General features: G+C 42.7%; 3 protein-coding genes across 6 annotated transcripts; 2 read left to right on the top strand and 1 right to left on the bottom strand.

Annotated features, from left to right (window-relative positions):
- Positions 1-506: 506 nt before the first annotated feature.
- Positions 507-3,613, top strand: LOC132255713 (trafficking protein particle complex subunit 3-like). Of its 4 annotated transcripts, XR_009468196.1 has the most exons (4): positions 507-929; positions 1,120-1,948; positions 2,122-2,218; positions 2,854-2,955. XR_009468196.1 is itself a non-coding variant. In XM_059751839.1 (3 exons), the coding sequence occupies exon 2, from the start codon at positions 1,169-1,171 to the stop codon at positions 1,907-1,909; it is 741 nt and encodes a 246-aa protein (XP_059607822.1). In that variant the 5' UTR covers positions 507-929; positions 1,120-1,168; the 3' UTR covers positions 1,910-1,948; positions 2,854-2,966. The 4 variants fall into 4 exon arrangements, 3 of the variants coding, with proteins under 3 accessions (XP_059607822.1, XP_059607823.1, XP_059607824.1); XM_059751839.1 differs by lacking the exon at positions 2,122-2,218 and having other exon boundaries at positions 2,854-2,966; XM_059751840.1 differs by lacking the exons at positions 1,120-1,948; positions 2,122-2,218 and adding an exon at positions 3,138-3,613 and having other exon boundaries at positions 761-929; positions 2,854-3,059.
- A 1,043-nt stretch (positions 3,614-4,656) lies between these two features.
- On the top strand, positions 4,657-5,834 carry LOC132256063 (mucin-2-like). Its single transcript, XM_059752245.1, has 4 exons — positions 4,657-4,666; positions 4,855-4,966; positions 5,026-5,321; positions 5,407-5,834. Exons 1-4 carry the CDS (start codon positions 4,657-4,659, stop codon positions 5,832-5,834), a joined length of 846 nt encoding a protein of 281 aa, XP_059608228.1.
- Positions 5,835-10,928: 5,094 nt separating this feature from the next.
- On the bottom strand, positions 10,929-12,341 carry LOC132265529 (protein snakeskin). The gene is made up of 3 exons (XM_059766228.1): positions 12,069-12,341; positions 11,409-11,605; positions 10,929-11,338 (listed from the first exon to the last, which is right to left on the bottom strand). The coding sequence occupies exons 1-3, from the start codon at positions 12,117-12,119 to the stop codon at positions 11,113-11,115; spliced, it is 474 nt and encodes a 157-aa protein (XP_059622211.1). The 5' UTR covers positions 12,120-12,341; the 3' UTR covers positions 10,929-11,112.
- Between the last annotated feature and the right edge of the window lie 1,510 nt (positions 12,342-13,851).

Genomic DNA, 13,851 nt, shown 5'->3' with positions numbered 1-13,851 from the left:
TTGCAACATTTCTACCAATGGCATTCAGAATAGAATGCTTTTTCCTGAGCATGCTCAAAGCTCGGAGCAATAATTGTACGCGAATTACTGAGCATGCTCACATAATTGCATCTCATCACCAATGCGATTTATGCTGGATTTATGTACATACCGTGTTTCCCAGTGTTTTATTCAATGTAAATAACCATAAATGTAATAAAAAAACAAAAGCGAATAATATTTAAATTAGAGTCTTTGATATGATTTATTTTGCATTAATTCCAATTCGCCCAGACAAATTATTGTATTCTTGGGATTTTCTGGTGGAAACTAATAAAATTTTTCATCAGGATTGCTCTTTTACAAAAATATACCTTGAAAGTATGTCTCTTAATTTAATATTCGCAATTAATGCATGGAGATGACCGTTATGCATGATGTTTGAAAAATTCGTCCATGGAACTTCCTTCGAAAAATTCTACTTTTCTCTTTTTTTTACTGGGGAGTAGCAATTTTATAGGGGTTGCAAATGGCGATTTGTCCCGGCTGCCGTTCAACATTTTGAGCTATTAATTTTGAGTAATTGGAGAAATTTCAACCTATATTTCAACTCTAAATAGGTAGATTAGGTATTCATGTGTTATTTATTATTTTGCAAAAATGATAAAAACTACCTGAATTGTGAATTAAGCTGAAAATATGCTTTATTTTTCTTGTGACCATGTCAGTGTAAGTGAAGTGTAAGGTGAGGATTTCAGTTGGATTTCCGGGTTTTCTGAGCGTGCGTGTTTTGATGACAATACAAATCAATCTAAATTTGTCAAATTTTGTTAAAATTACGCTGAAAAAGGATCTTTTTGCCGAATTTTCTCACTCAGAAGTATCTTGCAGCCTCTGTGAAACCCGAAAGGATGTCCAGGCAGGGCAGTCGGCTGGATTCCAAGAAAGTGGTGAGTGGTTTAGATCGGCTTTCCGGGAGGCGTCCTGTCGGCTCTTCCGGGCTTCCGTTGCTCCCCAGGGGCTGCTTTGGTCGGCGATTGGGGTGGAGATTGCGATTGAGTGATGTGTGCTCCTCACCACGAATCCGAGTGAAATTGCTGGCCACCCTCAACGCCTTCTCACTTCTTTCCGCTTTTCTAGACCTGCGTCTGCTAGCCACTTGCCGGAAAAGCCCATCCCGCCTTTTAGCATGGACACGAGTGGCAGCAGCGACATCGCCGGCACCTCCGGACAGCTGCAGGTGCTGCCGCTGAGTCAGGTGCTGTCCGGCACGAGCGGCCAGCCGATACTTGTGCAGGCGCTGCCACAGCAGATCTCCACCGGCACGCAGCCCATGCAGATGCTGCCTCTAGCGCAGCTACAGCAGTCCGGCGCCCAGATTATGGTGCAGCCCACGCCGGCGGCGCAACCGCAGGCACAGTTCATCCAGCTGGCGGACGGTCAGACGTTGGTGGTGCATCCGTTGCCCGGAATTGGTGTGTCCGACGGCGTGGCCAGCCAGCCGCAGCTCATCAACATCAACGGCAACCTGTTGCAGCTGCCTGTGAGCCAGAACACCACCGCGGCGTCCATAGCGCAGCCCCAGGTGATGATGGTGGCCACGGAGGCTCAGCCGCAAGGCCAAAGCGTGAAAGTCACGCACCAGCCCGCCTCGCTCACCACGCAGACGACGCCAGCCGCGTCTACGACCACCGCGGTGGCGAGCAGCAGCGCTAGCGGCGAGTCCGAGGACCAGATTCTCTACGTGAACGCCAAGCAGTACAAGCGGATCCTCAAGCGGAGGCAGGCGCGTGCCAAGCTCGAGGCACAGGGTAGAATACCCAAGGAGCGCTCCAAGTATCTGCACGAGTCGCGGCACAGGCATGCGATGAACAGGATTCGCGGCGAGGGTGGCAGATTTCACTCGGGCAGTGCTCAGTCGCAGAAATGACTGCAAATCCACTGAGTGTGTCTTCTGGGGAATTCGAGGGCAAGTCTCAAGTCATTGTCAAACTGAATTTCCCTCTGGGCTGAACAAAGTGTGTTCGCACACGTTTTCGCCATTAGACTTTCGAGCAGTGTGCAGAACTGCGAAATCCTTTTAATTGCGCCAATTTTAGAGTTGCGCTGAAAATCCCATAGATTTTTTTTTGTCACTCACAGTTGCACTTTTCATTCACTGTCAGTGAAAGTTTGGGAGCTGAAGGGCTTTGGCGTCCAGGAAATAACTTATTGATGCAATTAAAGGTTTCAAATTCAGGTATTCAACAGTTTCAACAAAAATATCAGAGTATTCACTTCATGAATGTGGCTTTTCTGCCTGAAGTAGCGCAACGCGAAAGCCAGGAACAATCAAGGGGAGAACAACTCACGAGTCTAGGACATAAAGTGAATATTTTGTGAAGAAAAAAATCATATCTCGAAATTTCTTCTGCTTTTCATGCCAAAAAGTATATTAAAATATGTAAAGGAATGTCTTCGAAGTTCTTTTTCTTAAATGTCTCGCCAATTATCCTTGCTTTAACATTACTTTTTTTTGCTCATGGAGAAATTTTCACTGAAAAATATGTCTTCTATTAAAAAAAAAATTCTTAGTGCTCCTCAAGAGCACAAACATGGGAAAGAAATAATAATTCTAATTATGTGAGTGAATAATTGAGAGAAAATATCCTGCTCTTTAGAGTTTTAGGCGAGTACCTCGTGAGAATCAGGTGCTAGTGAGTTGTCTGCCCCTTGGAATCAATTTACTTTTATCAAGTTAAAGCACTCAAAAGCTCTGAATTTCTACTGTAGGGCAGTAAATGCAATTGCGCACGCAGAAGGATGCTCTCTGAGTGTGAAAAATCACATCCATTGTGACTGCCAAATGTAATTGCATTGTGACATCCTTTGCAGAGCTCTGAACTCCTCACGCTGACCTATGGAGCTTTGGTGTCGCAAATGCTGAGGGACTTTGAGAATGTGGACGATGTGAATAAGCAGCTGGAGCGTGTGGGCTACAACATGGGTATGAGACTCATCGAGGACTATCTGTCGAGGACCAATTCACTGCGCTGCCACGACATGAAGGACACGGCGGAGAAGATACAGCAGGCCTTCAGGTGAATGCGAGCGGAAGAATGCGACAAATTGAGCAACATTCATATATATTTAGGATTAAATTGGGTCTTCCGCTGCAGGATGTATCTCAATATTCAGCCGACGGTGTCCAACTGGGCCACGACGGGGGATGAGTTTTCTTTAATCTTCGAGACGAATCCCCTGGCGGAGTTTGTGGAGCTGCCCAGCGACGTGGGAAACTTGCGCTACAGCGCCATTCTGTGTGGCTGCATTCGCGGTGCGCTCGAAATGGTGCAATTGGAGGTGCAGAGTTGGTTCGTGCAGGATCATCTGAAGGGTGACGTCAACACGGAGGTTCGGGTGAAGTTCATACGTCGACTAGAGGACGCGATTCCAGCTGGTGAGGACTAAGCACCCCTATTGGCAGTGAACAACTAAACAGAACAGAGAGAGAGAGAGAGAGAGGGTGGGTCAGCATATCAGTGCGTCATCCGAGGTGAAAAAAAAAGAGCTGAAAAGAAAAACGATATGAGAAAATTGAATTCCGCCAGATCATTCACATTCATGAAAAATATACAACAAATTAAATTACCAACGGTGAGTCTTTGTCGATGGCTTGTTCATAATTGCGATGGGGAAGTCGATACGCAATTTAATCAGTGCGCCTCGTACGAAATATAGATTGTCGGCGTCCGCAAGATGTTGGAGCAGCGATAGTGTAGAGGTTCAATTAACCAAGTTTACTTGTTTATATGCCGCAGAAATGCGCGAGCGAGAAATTATTTCATTCCCAGCGACCTATTTTGCATGCTCGTCAAATAATATTTTCTCCCAGGGCTCGAACTCTGCCCGGAAAATCAATTAACGCAAGGCAAAATGCAAAATGCTCTTCACAGAATTTCTCTTCCAGTAGCATAGAGATTTGCAGGAGAAAGTTTGAAGGAGAAATCTCTGTCTTTACGGAACTAAATGTATTGAAGGGGTATTAGATGTTTTAGGGATTAAGTAGCAATTTTGCTAATTGGCAATAGGAGAGTGAGGCTATTTGAGATATTCAGGTCACACTCGATTTGCTTTAAACTGCTAAATTACATCGAATTTTCTGATTTATTTCAGTCTAATTTTGAATTAAAACCAATTATTTTTAATCAAAATGCTGAAGAAAGTATTAACATGGCACAAAAATTGGAAAATTTCAGGATAAATAAGTAGTATTTTGAAGCATGCACATAAATATTGAAGGAAGCCTAAGAATTTGCTGGAAAGATCGACAAAAATGCAGAAGAGACCTAAAATAATCGTAGAAAGTAAGTATTATACATTATAACATCCTAATATCTTTGATATTTTGCCATTTAAATCGTCTCAAAATCCCTCCACTTTCCTTATGATGACGCAAATCTTCCAGCATTGCTAATTGCACTGTTGCAAGAGTTATGAAACTTTTACCACACACCACTTGAAACGACAGAGAACCGCTCACGGGATTCCCTTATCCCTGGCGCTGAAACGTAGATAAATTTGCGTGGAGGCGGAAGATGACAAAAAGCCAAATTCGCGATACCTTGTCGTACAATTTCCGCTAATTATTTGAAATTGGAAACTCACGTCATTGCTCTGGGCGATGAGATCTAAGGTATGATTGCAGGTGAGGTGGTTTTTTTTATAAAATCGCCCGGGCTGCGGCAGGAGCTCTCAGTGTCGCATTTTTTGCCGCGAGGACATGTGAATTTTCGTGTGAAGAGGATAGGAAAAATAACAGGATGAAAAGTTAGTGCTCTCAGCGGCGTCAATGGCTGTATGGATTAATTGTTTTTCTCTCCCACTGTGCTTCAGGACTCGTGATTTGCCTTTTGGTGTGCCTGGCGAATGCGGCAGTGTTGACGAGTGGTGTTGAGTGTCCCGAGGGCAGATGGATGACCACACTCGCCCATGAGGATTGCCATCAGTAAGGGCGAGGCGCGCGATTTTGGGGAACTGCAAAACATGATTTCTGGACTCTTTCAGATTCCACTTGTGCCTCTTCGGCCGCGCCGTGGAGCTCAAGTGTCCCTTTGGCCTCTACTGGGACCCCATCGAGGGTGGTTGTGGCCGGAAGGTGGACGTGTCGTGCATCGCGGTGGAGATGCGCCAAGAAGACGTGCCACAGCCACCTGTTGAGACCACAACTTTCCCGCCGCAGCCAGATATAGAGACGACCACTGGAGCTGAGGAAGAGACTAGTCCGGAGGATGAGACCAGTCCAGAGGAGGAGACGAGTCCTGAGGATGGAGAAACTCCCACTCCGCCCTTCGAAACAACAGGTAATCATCAATAAAACGGAGGGAGATTCGTTTTCCTGTTTGCAATTGAGTGCAGAATCTTAGTAAGAATGAATTTTCTGTCCAGGAAACACCCCAACTCCCCCGTTCTCCACGACTGGAGGAGACCTCACTCCTCCAGTGTCCACCACAGGAAGTCAGCCCACGCCAGAGGTGTCCACCACGGGCACAGACGTAGCAACTCCACCAGAGTCCACGACCGGAGGCGAGACTGGAACCCCGCCGGAATCCACGACTGGCGGAGAGGAGACTGCCACGCCTCCGGAGTCTACAACTCCCGACTTGCCAGAAACCACCACAGGTGGAACACCACCACCGCCGACGCCGCCTAAGTGTCCGCCAACTGGCATCCACCACTTCCCTGATCCCACGTCGTGCTACCGCTTCTTCCTGTGCCAGAACGGAGAGCTCATTAACATGATGTGCGCTCCTGGCCAGATCTTCGACCAGACGTACCTTCGTTGCCGCCACGACGGCGTGTGCGCGCTGCCCTAGTGGACACACAAGAGATACCCAGTCACACAACACAACACTCCTGGCCAGCTCTGGCAAACACACAAGAAATCACACAACACAGAGACACACTTTAATAAATTATATTGTCACACATTGTAGCCTTGCTGATATGCTATTCCCTGTGGAAATTGCGGAGGAGAGAATTCTGAGAAATTCCTGGATCTGCAGGACTCGGAAAATGCATTGCGCGTAACTATGGAAATATTTCTGCTTCAAAGAGTAGAGTTTATCACAATGCAATAAAACCTTTGACATTCGATGTGAGCGCAAGAAACTTTGAGTTCTCAATTTCACTGGCAGCGTTTTGCGGATATCTAATTTGCACTGAATTGAAAATTACCGAGAAAAAAAATCCTCAAATTGTTCCTCTTTCCGAATTTGGCACCAAAATTGCAAGAGAGGGTAGAAAAAGTTGTCCATGAATTTGCCAACGAGTGTCTTCAATGCATACATTTTTACCCTTCTGCCTTAAACTCTGCATGTCAATACGAGAGAGATGTTCATTAAAAAGTATTTGCCACATTAATTAGTTTAGTCATATATGGACAATATGCTGTGCAAAAGTTTTACGGCATCGCAGTAATTCGTTCGCACTTTTCTGTGTGTGGGAAAAAAAATCATAAATTCCAGACGAGTTCAGATTAGCATTTAATGCCGGAATCCTAATTGGATTTTATTGAAATAACTCACGAGAGAACTTCCGAGCAGTGCAGCTAATTTCAAACATCCAACAATTTACACGGTTCACTTGTGACGAGGCCGTATAAAATTGAAAAGCAACATTTAATTATTAACTTATCATAAACATTTCTGGACTTTCTGGGTCTATTTTTCTCGCTGGCTAATTGGCGCGTTTCTGCGGAAACACACTTTGAGGCTTCTGGATCTCTTTGTTGGGTTAACACAATTTTTGCTATTACCAATTATGCATTAGCGAACAGTCGCTTGAGAGTTTTAAAGTGTTGGCGATATGACTTTGTGACTTGTTTTCACGGAATTTCTCGCGATAGTGAGCAAAATGTGTGGCTCTCTTCCCTCACAAACACTGGTACTTGGGACTGAAGGTAGCGCTGTGTTTACAATTTACTGGATTTTTTAGCGTAAATCCATCAATGAGACGCGCGCGAGTGTGTGTGGTTTACCTGTTAATTAGTGTGGCATATCACGGTATGAAAAATTAACGTGGCTCATCTTTTCGTCACCACGAAGCCTCTCCAGCTGGAATATTGCCTCCTCTCAAGCTCTGCGGCAGTTTGTGTGCCATACTTGCTTACATGAGGACGTTTGCTATTGTGCCGAGGACTTGTACTGTTCGATTAAATTGAAAGAATGTGGTGCAGTTAGTCATTTGAAGGCACACTCAGCGAGTGGAAGTTGGTGATTTCATCTCCAGACAGCTTACGTAATGCTGCAAAAATTAACAACACCTCACGGCGAAGGTGCTGGTGGAAAGTACTTGGAGAGAGTGTGCTGTGAATCTTCCGGAGCACAGTGTTTGCCCTTCCACACGCTAACAGGTGGAAAAAATATCAGGGAATCATGCTCATTTATCAAAAACCCCACTGATAACATTCTCATGTTTGAGAGTGAGGCTTTTTGTGTAGATAAACAGCCCAAAACTCCCTGCTTTGCGGAATAAACAGAAACTTCAGTTGGCGATACTTTAGCCTCCTGACCAGAACAATATTGCTGAGAAACTGTGCGGGAGTTTCTGTCTTCTGATGTGTGTTGATTTGTGTGTGCTTGTGACACTCTTAATCTAGACGACAAACACTACGCGTATCAATTTTATACTCACTTGTAATACGATTAATCACTCGTTATTAGCGAGGATGTGTGAAGCTCGGGCGTCGCGACTGTGAACAGAAAGAAAACGGAGAAAGTGGACAATCATGAGGAGATCCAAGGGCAAAACGACAACCAAGAAGGCAGTTAAGGCGCCGGATATTACCAAGAAGGATGAGTCGGGGAGATTTTCGCAAAAGAAAAAGAACACTGGCAGGTACGTGGCGTAAACGGTCTATTTAGCTTAAACTCCTTTTTTTATAGAAAAGTATTGTCTTCTTAAGAAAAGGAGTTTTAGCTAAATACTCAGTTTCCATCACCATCCACAAACTAAACACTGGCCATTCCATTCAATTGGAAAAGTACAGGATAACGTATATCGAAGCAACCACGGACAGCCCCAGCAAGGTTAACAAAAATACAAAGCAGAAGGAGAGCCACGCGGAAGTGCAACTTTCTGAATTGCACCTTTCGCAACCTTCGCAACCATCGCAACTATCGTTACCGTTGGAGCGCTCGAATTCCGTCATCTCGCGCGGACTGTCGAAATTGTACAACACACTAGCTGGCAGTCGGGATGCAATCAACAAGATGAGCTTAGGGGAAAGCCTAGAGAGTTATGATAGAGTGTCAAAATCTCCCGCATTCATCAGGCGCAGCAGAACATTGGGCACAATATCCCTAAGGAAACACCGCCGAAGTATGCCGACTCCCCTCGAACAACTCACGGAGGAGACGGATCAACGACCTTTGGAAGAGCAACAAGTTCCCCTGCGACTGCACAGCGTGGAGGAGGGGCCCCGCGAGATGCAATCGGCATTCAGTGGCTCGCGTGAGTCTCTCAGCTCTCGCGGCACAGGCATTCTGAGTCGCCTGAAGAGAACATTCAGCATCACGTCCGATAGGCGAAAGCACGGCATGAACCAAAGGTAAAGCACATTTGACTGGCTGCACTTCGATTTATCAAAAAAAAATGTCCTTTTTGGTCAGAATCGTCAGAATTGAAACTAAAAAATGTCCCAGTATAAAATAAATTCAATTAAAAATCGTGACAAAGGGAAATCATTCGTGTTTCGTAACATATTATTCCATAGCAGTAGATTATACAGTACTGAGCAATCTGAATTTTGTACTGACTAAATGTATTTTTGCTTGCCAAAATTATATGTATTTTGCTCGTCAAAATATTTTTCCGTTCATTTGTTGCTCTTCTGATAATTCTCTGTAAAATATTGCTATAGGTACATATTTATATGGATTAATTGAAAGACAGACATTTTGTACACAGTGCAATTTCCCCTCTGAATTGTAGAGCAACTTTGTAATTCAATCCTGCGTATAATCATTGATTTTCCTCACATATCAAAGAGATAATTGGATGATTTGCGTATTTATCAAGGTATTTATTTAATTCATTTTTGTGATTGAAAAATATATTTCGTAAATCAGTTAATTGATTGGATATTTTTACAGAAGCCAGATAAATGGAAATTAATAGCAAAAGAATAGCAAGAAATTTCTTTGAAGTTCGAATTGACAGTAATTTGGAAAATATGCAATTGCAAATGTGTCACTGCTTTTGTGCAAAAATGAATTTTCTGTAATTGTTTTCCTCATGCCCAAATCATATGCAATTATTTTAATTTTTATTTCAATAGTGACAATCTGAAACGAAATAAATGTGCTTTGTAATCCACCAACAGATGGTCGGCGTCGCTTCAGAACCTTCAACAAATTGACAATATGGTGAGCTATGAGGACCTGAGCTTCATCAATTACGACGAATTTAACCACATCGAGAAGCAAGTGGACCGAGCCTTGAGCCAGCTGGACGTGAAGGCGGCGGCGAAAGAGCGCAGAGCGTCGGCCGTTGACTCTGGCGTCGCGCCAAAAGCGCCGGAAATGGTGAAGCGCGTGAAGAAGAGGGACAAGAAGGTGTCCTATCAGAATGACTGGGACGCGAACTTCGACATGGACAAGAACCTCTACCGCCAGAGTCTGGACGGTGATAAGCTGCAGACGCTGAGTCGCGTGAACAGAAAGTCCTTCCGCTGGAGCAATGTCTTCGAGCCCGTGCCCACTGAATACCTGCAGCTGGACGCCGTGCAGAAAGCGCGAAAGGTGTCCGTGCGAGACGACAGGACGCCTCTGTGCGCCACCCACCCCAGCTCGACCGTCCGCAGCAAATCCCTCCCAAGCCTCGTCAACTCGAGCTTTGCGCCACAGGATGCGTGGGTGAGTCAATTGAATTGTAACAGTCCATTGAACAACAAAGGGTGCAAAATTCAGCTGTTTCCCAGCATTTACACATTCAATTCACGGCTATATTTATGAATGTTGCCTCATTTTTGAGTGTCTCTATCACACTTTTCACTTAAAGCCCCAAATTTCCGTAATTAACTCATCCGAGGGATGCTAATGAAAATTGATGGAGCAACAATTCATACCGCGTAACGACTGAGAAATTCTATTGAGTGTTTTTGGCGGCAATTTATTTCAACTCCCAAAAATTGGACGTTGAAATCCACGAACAGATAAATTGATGCAAATTTCTTCACATAAACGCCATACAAAGAATGCATTAATTGATTGTCGAGCTGACATATTGAGGATGAATTGACATATATTGCATGTCCTTTTTTGCATGTGCTTTGCAGATATCAATCGAGAAATCATATTTCATTGAATTTGTACTATTTTACATATAGTGAATGTCACCGGAAAAAAAATCTCATCTGAATTCAAATAAGTTCTATTCTACTAGAGATTATCTGCGGTTTGATTTTGAGCTGTCTGCAAATGTTCTGCTCAGAATAAGGCACAATTAGTCTAAATTGATTCTTAAGCTGAAGAAACCACAAGAGCAACTTCCTCTATATTTCTTGCTCTCCACCCAGAAAGCAATAAGGAAGCACTTCAATTTGTAACACTGCAATCTCTTGAACATCTCTAACAATTCCATAATCTATACTTTGTGAAGTTCATGGGTTTTCGATATATTCCATGAAATTGTTCTTAATCCCAGAAAATGTAACTTCTCTCTTATCTCAATTTTCAAATGACGCATTTCTTATCATTTCAATATAGAGGAATGTTGTGCGTGATATAAGTTTAGGCACTAAACTACTTTCTGATCTTAGATGGCGCCACTGAGTGTAAAATTTCTTAATCTTATCTCCTTGGCTGGGCGTTGTTCCACTAATTTGCTCGCAATCTGAGGTGCTCCATGCAAAAATGGGCCTTTGTGGGTTATCGCTTAACTTTATTTGTCTCTTCTTGTCTCTGTTAAAAAAATTCAATTACACCTGATTACAGGTAATTTATAATTAGTGAAAGAATACACTTAAAAACCAGTGAAATTGGCAATTGTTGCATTGTGACTGAGGTCCTAAAGAGAGGATGCTTGTCTATTGCCATGATGTCATTCTGTCTGTTGATGGCTGAGGTGTGATGAATGTGGCGTGATGTAGTCTTAGGCATCCTTGGCAAAGTGCACGAACGCCAGAACGGTGTCCACCAGGTAAAGGGCGCCCGAGATGATGCACAGCGCGCCCATGGCGAGTCCCACTTGCCGCTCTGTGGCCACATGCAGGAAGTCGTGGTCGGGCATGTAGCCGTGCCAATAGTGTAGAGCAGTTCCGCCCACTGCCACCCACATGAACGTACCCACAACGTTCATGATGGTGTCCGACAGCTCTCTGCAATTAGGGCAATTAGTGTCATCAAAAGGGATGCTCTAACGAACTCCGAAGCGCTTCTCTTTCTTACCTCTTGTGCGCCGTTGTTCCGAAAGCATACGTTATGAGTTGCACTGAAGTGTAAATCATGAAACCCACAATCACACCAGAAGCCACAATCTCTGCATCGGGACTCTTCTCCTCGTTGAGGTTCCATGTGCCACCGACGCCCAGAAAGTCGCCACCATAGCCAGTGCGGTAGAGGATGAGAATGACAATGTTCAGCACCTGTTGAGCGGATGAAAATCATCATCAATTTCCTTCAAAACAGCACCACACATCGCTAAGTCTCTTTTGCCGTGAGATCATTCCATTCGATTTCACTTATCGTGACGCTGGGAGTTTATGAGTACAACACTCACTGATAAGATAGCGATTAGTCAATTCTGTGGAAAATATGTTGGAATCTTATGTGAATTTCCCAATATTTTCCCAACAAATCTGAATCATCTCCTCAATTAATCATTCCACAAATATTTCCTAATCGAATCCTTCAGCATGATCTCTCAGCACAAGTCCTCAAAGGCCTTCAAATTGAGCGCACACGCATGAAAATCATGTCACAAAAAACGGGTGTGGTTGAAAAATTCCAAGGTGATTTCAATAACTCCAATGATTTTGATAAATTAAGAAAACTCTATTGCTTCACAATATCATTTCCTTATGCCCAAAATTGTCACGGAAAACTCACCAATTTGAACACTTTGAGAAAAACTGAACCAATCGTCTCCACTGACACCATTTTTCTTCCTTGTTATTATCCTTTTAGCTGTGCAACAGAAATTTTATTTTACAACAATCTTCAGCACGAAGAGAAAACTCTGAAGCCACACCACAAAAAACTGTTCCTTACTTGTGCAAAAAAATAGAGCAGATGCAGAGATGCGTGTCTCAATCAGTAAAAACTCACAAAATGAATGGCGAACAAGTCTCCGAACGCCTTCTCAATTTGCCAACACACACAGCACCTGATAGCGCTTATCAGAGCTGTGAGCTTGATAAGACACTTTTGGGCAAACATTCATTGGTCATATCGCTATTCACCTGCGATAATGTTCATGTGAAATGGAGCACAGGAACGTTGTAATGTGGATGAGTGACAAATTTCCGAGGAAGCGATGACTGAATTGATGATTCTGCCTGAGTGTGTGAAGTGAAAATGGGGAAATTGCATATTCAAATTACAGGACTGTTTGATGATTGACAGAACAGGCATTGAATTTCATGCCTTTGAATGCTGAGAAAAGTTAAATGGAATCCCATTTAATGCAATGTTCTGCAACAAAGGATAATTTTGCGAAGTATTCACACAGAGTAATAGTAAATTAAGAGCAAAGCTGTATAGGATGATGCATATTCGCGAATATGGATAGTTGTTTGTATTACATTTCAAATTATGTTTGGACGAAAGAGGCCAGAAAATTGTTTCGCTCATTTTTCCTTTCAATTACTCGTGAAACGAGGTATATGAAAAAGTTGGTAATGAAACTATGTGAATGTTGTATTGCTTCATATACGTTGCAGAGAGCATTTTAATAACTTTTCAATTAAGATAGTTAATTTAATAATAAAGCTTTACGTGAAAAATTTTCTCATTTAACATGGACAACATGACAATTGAGGAAGTTGTTGAAGTTGTCAGAAAGCACATTTAAATGTAAATTAACATAAAATTACAGAATTTTTTTACATAGTATTTCGTAGAAATAATAAGCATAAAATATTGTCTTTGCATAATAATAAGCGACTCGAGGGTTCATCTAATTTTTGCTGTGAACCACACTTTGCTCTGTGAATGTGAAGATGGTTTTGGAGATAATCAAAACCGGTTGGCATGAACACTTGAGATATGATAATGTGAAGGGTGAACTCTGTAAGCTTCTACTCTATTACATCAAGACCCTAAAAAGGTTCCTTTTTGGATGTCCTGACCTCGTGACGAAAGCATTCATGGCATATTTTCCAAATAGGTTTTGTGTACAGATATTGAAATACAGTAGCTATTAATTAAATGGGCGACGCATTCGAAGGGGCGTGATTTTAAACATTGGATACAAAGAATTTTTTTTCACAAATTAGAATTAAGCGCACCATAATTCGCAAAACATGACAATTTTTTCCATTTGTGCTTTTGGAAAAATAAAATAAAAGCTTTTTTTTTTCTATTGTCTCATAAGGTATAATTCTCAAATTCTTGTAACAGAAAGAACAAATAAAAGGCTTTCAAAATAACATAAGACGAAAATTATGATAATCGACTTTTCATAGTTTTCCATTCGCTCGTCGATATAGTCTTACGTTTTTTTTATTCCCCATCACGATAAGGATGAATTCAAAATCCTTTTTAATGCACACTTACTTTGTGCTTTCTCTGTTTTGTTTACTTTTTACTGAAGTTCAATGGCAATAAGCTATGCGGGATGCCATGTGGCAATCCTTTTGTTTATTGCACACTTTGAAAGAAAACAACACTT

The sequence above is a fragment of the Phlebotomus argentipes genome, unplaced genomic scaffold (genome assembly GCF_947086385.1).
Source record: "Phlebotomus argentipes unplaced genomic scaffold, Phlebotomus argentipes genome assembly contig_5, whole genome shotgun sequence".
NCBI lineage: Eukaryota > Metazoa > Arthropoda > Insecta > Diptera > Psychodidae > Phlebotomus > Phlebotomus argentipes.
Note: the sequence above shows the minus strand (reverse complement) of the source record. Positions and strands in the feature narration are given on the sequence as shown.

What these genes read in the sequence shown, in the direction of transcription:
- LOC132256063 (XM_059752245.1), top strand. An exon ending in GCCCATGAGGATTGCCATCA is followed by an intron (nt 4,967 to 5,025) that starts GTAAGGGCGAGG and finishes GGACTCTTTCAG; the next exon opens with ATTCCACTTGTGCCTCTTCG. An exon ending in TCCGCCCTTCGAAACAACAG is followed by an intron (nt 5,322 to 5,406) that starts GTAATCATCAAT and finishes TTTTCTGTCCAG; the next exon opens with GAAACACCCCAACTCCCCCG.
- LOC132255713 (XM_059751839.1), top strand. Translation starts at nt 1,169, where the DNA reads ATGGACACGAGTGGCAGCAGCGACATCGCCGGCACCTCCGGACAGCTG.
- LOC132265529 (XM_059766228.1), bottom strand. Translation starts at nt 12,119, where the DNA reads ATGGTGTCAGTGGAGACGATTGGTTCAGTTTTTCTCAAAGTGTTCAAA. An exon ending in TTCTCAAAGTGTTCAAATTG is followed by an intron (nt 11,606 to 12,068) that starts GTGAGTTTTCCG and finishes TCCGCTCAACAG; the next exon opens with GTGCTGAACATTGTCATTCT. An exon ending in GGAACAACGGCGCACAAGAG is followed by an intron (nt 11,339 to 11,408) that starts GTAAGAAAGAGA and finishes CCCTAATTGCAG; the next exon opens with AGAGCTGTCGGACACCATCA.